The following is a 7,926-nucleotide window of genomic DNA, read 5'->3' on the forward strand; positions in this document are numbered from 1 at the left end:
AGAGGCGCTCGTCAATAAAGAGTTCGCAGAGTGTGTCGAGACCTCAAAAAAGAGTGAATAGAGAGGAGAGACTTCAAAAGAAGCATAGGGAGGTAAGGCTTCAATAAAGAGCAGAGAGATAGAGGTGTAGTAGTGGGCAGCACCGAGGGGAGCGTGCAAGAGGAGATCTCTGGAACAGTTAACAACAATTAGAGCTGGAGTAGGGGCTACAAAGGAGAGAGCTGATTGGTAAGTAGTGGGTAAGTTGTATCCAATTTAAAGCTACATTAAGAAAACGTAAGACTTCTAGCATTTTGCAAAATAACTTCAATAATTCTTCAACTTGGAATAAATTTAATGTAAGCATCTTTCAACTGAAAGTATGACTGGGGAGCTCAGTCCCCTGTTTTGCACAGCCTGCAGTGTATAGGAATTCCTAGGCTTTCCGTGTAATCTGAATGACCATATTTACAGGAAGTGCCACCGGTCTGATCAGCTTGAGAGCTGGGTTTCAGAGCTTGAGCATCGGCTGGAGGCACAGCAGTGCAGACACGGGGCTGAGAGGTTCGTGGACAGCACGTTCCCCCCCCCCCCCCCCGGCCCGGCCCGGCCCGGCCCGGCCCGGCCCGAGTGCGTCTCACTCAGTAACTGTTTTTCTGTGTTGGAAAAGTGAGAGTGACGGTTCCTCAGGGTAGTGCAACTAGAGCCAGGATCACAGCACTGTTAGTGGCTCAGCTGCACAAGAGGGGAGGAGTAAGAGTGGAAGAGTAATAGTGGTAGAAGACTCAATAGTGAGGGTTGCAGCCAGGTGTTTCTGTGACCATAGATGGGACTCTAGTATGAGGTGTTGCATCCTTGATGCCAGGGTCAAGGATGTCACTGAACGGCTGCAGGACATTCTGAAAGGGGAGGGTGAAGTCATCGTTCACATTGGTACCAACCACATAGGCAGGCAGAAAAAAAAAAGAGATTAGGTTCTACAGCAAGAATTTAGGGAGCTAGGTATCAGATCACTCTTACTCCTCCCCTCTATAATCTCGGTGTTACTCTCTGTGCTAGTGAGTATAGGAAAAGGAGGATAGAGCAGATGGGTGCAGGAGGGGGGGACTTTAGTTCCCTGGATCACTGGGACAATTTCTGGGGAAGGTGGAACCTGTACACGTAGGACTGGTTGCATCTCTGAGGGACCAATTGTTAGTGCTCTTGGGGGTGGGGCGTTTAAACTAATTTGGCAGGGGGTGGGCCACAGTGTGGAGGTGCTAACCATAATGGGCTGAATAACTCATCAAATTAAAAGCACCCAAAGAATAGCAAAATACCACAGATGCTCTGAACTAACAGAAAATGCTGGATAAACTCAGCAGGTCTGTCTGGAAGCGTCTGTGGAGAGAGAAACACAGACTCTGCCAGATCTCCTGAGCTTCTCCAGCATTTTCTGTTTTTATTTGAAATTAAAAGCACTAATTTTCGGGTGGGACAAACAATATTGCAATGAGGTCTTGTACAAATCCCATCGTTGCTGGTCATTAATATAAATTGTGGAGATTAAAAACGTGTTTTAAGTACAGCTGAATTCATTACTCAAATAATTAAGTCTAATTAGCGTGCGCCAAAAATTAATTAACGGTGAATGATTGGGCCAAAATGTGCCTGAAAGTTTGTATTTAATTTGCTCCTGAAGAATTGAATGAATGGCAACAATTCCGGGGTTTGGCATGACTTGCATAAATTATGTAAACAACATAAATATTGTAATTTAATTGATGAATTATTTCAATTCGAACATACTTTCATATAGTTGTCACAAACAACTCCAGAACCACATCTTCTTTAATACCTAATTAAACAGCATTTTCGCCAATCAAATCCGCATGTGCAATAAGGGAGGGATGGGTACCTATAGCCCCACAAACAACAAAATGACTTTACTTTCTCGATGTACGCGAAAGGACATGGAAAATCAACAGCACAGCGTAGATTTAAATGATCTGCTGATTAAACGTCGCTTCAGAACACCGGGTGGTATTTGTTCGCGAAAATGGAAGGAGCAGTGATTCATGAGCAACTGGAAAATGCAAAAAGACTAAAAGAATTCAAATACTATTTCAATGATGAGGGACAACTCCGGCACACTGAATCAAACCAGCCATTTGATTATAAACGATATAGCAATTCCAGGAACTTGAACCACCAGTGGTACAAAGCCTTTGGGACAATTCTGGCCGACTACGTGTATGAACTCTTGGAGAAAGAATGTCGACTGAAGAGAGTCGATATTCCCCTTGACACAGCAGAAATTGGCGATTCTCAAAGTTTCTGCTTCATGACTGAAGGTGCTTTGACTAATCCTTCCAAGTTAATTGTTCTCCTGCAAGACCGTGGAGTCATGCGGGCCGGCACATGGTCCCAGCAATTGATTGTGCATGACAGCCTGAACACTGGCACTCAAATCCCTTTTATTAAGCAAGCTCTCGGGGAGCAGTATGAAGTGATCGTATTGAATGGCAATGACAACTTTACGGCTATTAAGCAAGACGATGGCGCCGAAGAGAAAACAACATGTGACTCTGATCAACAAGAACATAACTTGAGGCTTGAACAAATACCAAAACTAGGATTTGAAAGTCTTGAAGCGCACACCATCTACATTTGGGACCACTTTATATCGACCTCCCCTGATATGAGTGTAGCCTTCATTGTCCATGGTTACGGCGGATTGGCGTTTGTGAACCTCCTGAATGAGCGGAAAGATGTAATGAGCAAAGTCTACGCTGTGGCTTTCATAAACTCTGCCCATGATGTAGATCATCAAAACGTTGGGCAAATAGGTCGGAATTGGATCGGAAAAAGAAGTCGCCATTGGTTATTGAGCGCCAAACCCTTAGACAAGCTTGTGCCCTCCGTGAGGACGGGCTGTGCGCAGGTTTCCGCGGGCACTCAAAACCATGACTTGGCCCCCACAACCTGCCTTCACTCTGTTTTCAAGTACTTGAAGAAAATTTCAAATGTGCAGAAAACGAATCCATTCGTCCGATTGCCAATTATTACAAGAAGCTTAAGTAGGAAACTGAGAGCAAAAACAAAAAGAAAGAGAATGTAGCAATGCTTGTTGAATTGTGTAAATGAATCCAACAAAACAACAATACTTAATGAAACCGGGGACAGAAGGGGTCTAACCGCTGAAATATCAACGAATGTTCAGGATGCTGCTTCGGGTATTTTTTGTTTTGTTACAGATTTCTAGCTGCATTGCACAAACGGAAATACTTTGGAGTCCCCAGCCTAAATTTCACTCTTAAAACGACTAAGATTTTACTTTTGTGGTTGAAGTAACATTGTTTGGTTACCTAGGGAGAAATATTTTTCTTGTGTTCACTCAGATTTAGCATGTTTGATGTATTCTGTGGCCTATGGTGTGAGAGATATAATTAATGTACTCCAATGCAACAATTGGGTTTTCTCAGAAGAGGTAACCTCAGCACTTCCCTCTTCAAACAAATTAAAGCTTTCTAGAAAGTGGTTTACGTTAGTGTGTTTCTGCCAATACAAATCTGAACTCCTGAGCTTGATGATGTCCTATTTCTGAAGGTAAAACATTTCTTCTTTTTAAAATGAATGAATGTCTCGAAACAATCTTGTGTATTACTCGCATTAAGTTTTAAACACACTAGTAACACCACTCCTAACACTGAGAAACAGGGGGCAACATGGTGGCACAGTGGGCTAGCTCTGCAGTCTCACGGCGCCGAGGTCCCAGGTTCGATCCCGGCTCTGGGTCACTGTCAGTGTGGAGTTTGCACATTCTCCCAGTGTTTGCGTGGGTTTCGCCCCCACAACCCAAAGATGTGCAGGCTAGGTGGATTGGCCACGCTAAATTGCCCCTTAATTGAAAAAAAATGAATATTTCTTTATGAATATTATGAATAATTTTTTTTTTTTTAAAGGGGAAAAAAAAGCACTGAGAAACAACAAAAACATTGACTCCAGATCTGGATCAGATGGATTAAGAATTCAGTCAGTCTTGTTTCATCCCACCCTATCACTTTCCACTTCTACATTGGATTTGCTTATGTCTTGTTTTTATTACTGTACGGAATACAGCTAGCAATAAAGTCATGTGTTTCAAAACCTGCAACCTTGTCTGGATTTTGATTAATGGTAACAATCAGTCACCAAAGACTAGAAGCTTCCAGGTTTGATTCCTGAGTTGAGCTGAATTAGCTGATAACTACACACTGTAGTGCTCGTTGCAGAAGAATTTTATGACATTTAAGTGTGGTAATGGTCTGTTACTTTAAAAAGAATGGCTGTAAACAGCCTAGTGTGTACAGTTGGACAGTGCCATGGATAATATATGACAAACCTGAGCACCTACTTAGACAGAATTATCCAATGCTGCCTTCATTGTCTTTATGCTGTGGTTTAATTTTCAAAACTAAATAATTTGAATGAATAGAATAGAAGTTCACTAGTCTGTGTTTTGATTAAAGGCTACAAAATGAGCGCAAGCAATGGCTTAATGCCTGAATGTACCAAATGGATAGGACAATATTTTAAAAATCTGAGCAGTCAGTTGATCTCCACTTCTGGTTTGTGGAGGGAGACATCTTCAGTGGTTCATGTGCTTGGTCGCTATCCATTGCCCACTTCTGGAACATGTATATGGCTTGAAAGAAAAAGCATATGGTCGCAAAGGTGAGTGGCAGGACAGAAGGCTGGACAGAAGATATAAAGAAGAGCAAATAATGACTACAAGGTTGACAAGGTGGGAAAATATAGGATATTGGGGGAAGCTAGTTAGACTGTGATGGGGGGGATTTAGCGATGATATCTCTTAAAACTGAATCGTAAGCATGTGTAGTTGTTTTATTAAGGATTGAGATTAATTATAGGACTGAGTAATCATTATTAACCATTAAACATGTACTGTTTCTCATAAACAGTCAGCAAGTTGCTGGGATTGTAAGCAGCTGTCAGGATGATCAATCATGCGCTGCTTGCGACTCTTGGGTGAAGTTTAAACACTGCTTGCAATTCCATTGGATAAGTTTAAAAGAAGTAGCTTCAGGGATTGGATCGCGTTCAACTGGGGTGGGCTATTGATTTTTGAACGTTGTATAATTACTGTGCTCGGCTCTTTGTTCGGTAGAACAGGTCTTGGCTGATATCCAGTCTGTTCTCCGTGTACACGTAACAAGCTTGATTAAATAGCCATCTTGTCCAGGTTGTGGTGTTTTTGTTTCTCTCTGTACTGAGCTGAGCCACAGGGAATAACCCCACATGGAAGAACTCCATACACAGGTCTTGAAACCGCTCCTACATTATTTGGCACACTGCGAGCACGGGCATACACAGGATTCTGGCAGAATGATCCGCCTCCTAAACACGGGTGAGTACATTTCAATTTACCACCCAGTAGATAGAGGAGGTACGGATCAGGCGGTCGGATCCATATGTTGTGCGAAGGTAGCGAGTAGGTAGCGGTGGACACCCACAAACACCGAGAACGCGCTAATGTTGGGTGGGCAAAGACTGACTTTTGTGCCATGCCGATGAGCAGAGCAGGATAAACCACCACGCGTTAAAAAGATTGGAACGGGTACGGCCCCACGACGACTCGATGGAGGCCAAAACAGGGAACCCCAGAGGGGCTCAGAGTAAGTGACCAGTCAGACAAAGCTGGTGTCATTATTCTGAGGTTGTGTGTGGATAAAAGGGGAAGTACTGCTTAGAGCAGCTGTGGATAAATGGGAAGTACAAAGAAATGACAAAGATACATGAATTGGAGCACAAAAGTTAACTGTTTTAGCATGCTATTGATTGTTTTTTAAATTGCCCCAAAACATGTGTGTGAATTACTTGATACAAGATTAAATTGTGGATGTATGGGAATTCAATAACGCAAGTTAAAAGCAGAAATTCTCAGCATGCACCATCCCTGTGAGGGAACATGTTAGGTGAAATGCCTTGAGATTTAAATTTACTAAAAGGGTTGGTCATGCCTATGAAATCAGATGTTGAGGATTGGATTAAATGGGGGAAAAAAAGAAAGATAAATGAATCAAACAAACAGTATTAAGTTTTATAATGAAAATGGGTAGTGAGCCTTGATCATTACTGTAACCGAAAGAGTGTTAGCTTGTAGCACAGCAAAAACAAAGGCTGCTGTGAACTTTACGAGCAGCAGTACCATGTTTCGTTTATTTGGAGGAGATTTGTGGGTAATATTATTTAGAGCTATCTTTCTGAGGAATGAATTATTTTCGTTTCAAAACACTTGCTGCCTGAAGTTGCGTATTTTTGATGTTTAATCATTTAAGTGCTTCAAGTCCAAACAGTTGACAGAAACCTGAAGTCATGTTTTCTGGCCAGAGGCATGATTCCAGGATTATTCTGAACCACATGTGGGAATTTTAATCTGGATATAAATTCACACACATGTAAGAATGAGGCCATTTTAATTTCACAAGATTGCTTGGCGTTTGAGATGTCTGAATTGATGTCTGATCCTGTATTGGATTGATTTTTGTGTCAACTTTGGGTCAGGTTGAAAAATAATTATCCCAGACTCAATTGATATTGGTTGGAAGAAAGGAAACAAAGTTTGAGGGATCAAAAATGGGTGTAGATTAGTGGTTGCTAAAAATCCCTCCCCTTGTTTCTGGTTAAGTCAAACAAAGGAGGGCGGTGACTAATGACGTCCAGTTCAAGGCTTATACCCCGCCTCTCTTCATACAGCAGATAATTAGCCCTTGCCTGGTAACAGCTGAAGGTGTTTTTTTACAGGCATTAAGAATTTTAATTTTGAAATGATAGCTGAAGAGGTTTTCTTCTAACAGGAATTGCGAATTTTAATATTGACTTGTCCGAATGGATCTTTTGTGTTTTACTTTTTAGGTAACTGCCAGTGTAACAAGATTTGCAGTAGCTTCAAGGATTTGAGAATGTTGTTTTTTTTTTTTTTTTCACATTTTCTCCCACATTTACATCCATCAACAATAAACAATAGTCAGCAAGATATGTCAGTCCCCATGATAACAACGATCCCATCTACCCACCAACCCCCGAACCTCAACCTGCATGTTTACATAAATGACAAAAAGGAATCAGGGATTACCCGTAGTCACCCTTAATCTTGCACAGTTTCCCCCCCCCACCCCCCCACCCCACCGCAGGTCTCCAGCTCCTCCCATCCATTGCCTCTTGTAAAACTCCTCCTCCCAACCTCTGTTCCTTCCCCCCGGCTAGACCACTTGGACCCTGTTCTGCCAGGCTCCGATAGCCCCTCCCCCCACCTCACTCCCGTTCGCTGGCCGGTTTAGAGGTCCCCGCCCGGGTCCCTTTCCCACTTGCCCGGCCCTAGGAAAGCCCAAAGATCCCCTTTTAGCGCACACACCCCGCATATCCACCTACACCCCAAAGAACTCTCATTTCGAGTGACAGTCCCATCCCTTCCCTTGTCCAAATGTATACAACATTGGCTCCTTTAGCCTCTACACCCGCGCGCAGTGATACAAAAAAGAAGAAAATACAGTCATGAGGTGACATCGGCACATGGCCATTCCTCAATTTATCAGTTCTGCCACAGTCCTTCTGCCTTCGCAAACTCCTCCGCTGCTTCCGCCGTTCCAAAATAAAAGTCCCTGAGCTTGTAAGTCACCCTCCGCTCCGCTGGATATACAACGCCGCACTGCACCTTGCTCATGTACAGTGCCCTCTTCACCAGGTTGAAGGCAGCCCGCCTCCTTGCCAGCTCCACAGTAAAGTCCTGGTATACACGTATACCAGCTCCAGCCCACTGCACCACCCGCTTCTGCTTGGCCCAGCTCAGGACCTTCTCCTTCACCCTGTACCTACGGAAGCACAGAGTCACTGCCCTTGGCGGCTCACTTGCCTTTGGTACAGGCCTCCACGACCGATGAGCCCGATCCCGTTCATATCGGGAGG

At 43.4% G+C, this 7,926-nt stretch overlaps 1 protein-coding gene across 1 annotated transcript; it reads left to right on the top strand.

The window, feature by feature from the left end:
• The first annotated feature begins 1,789 nt into the window (after positions 1-1,789).
• Positions 1,790-4,114, top strand: LOC140428735 (putative protein ARB2BP). Its single transcript, XM_072515453.1, has one exon. It carries the CDS (start codon positions 2,018-2,020, stop codon positions 3,077-3,079), a length of 1,062 nt encoding a protein of 353 aa, XP_072371554.1. The 5' UTR covers positions 1,790-2,017; the 3' UTR covers positions 3,080-4,114.
• The last annotated feature ends 3,812 nt before the right edge of the window (positions 4,115-7,926 follow it).

The sequence above is a fragment of the Scyliorhinus torazame genome, chromosome 8 (assembly GCF_047496885.1).
Source record: "Scyliorhinus torazame isolate Kashiwa2021f chromosome 8, sScyTor2.1, whole genome shotgun sequence".
In the NCBI taxonomy this organism is placed as follows: Eukaryota; Metazoa; Chordata; class Chondrichthyes; order Carcharhiniformes; family Scyliorhinidae; genus Scyliorhinus; species Scyliorhinus torazame.

Excerpts from the sequence above, each read along its gene's own strand:
- LOC140428735 (XM_072515453.1), top strand. The coding sequence starts at position 2,018 with ATGGAAGGAGCAGTGATTCATGAGCAACTGGAAAATGCAAAAAGACTA.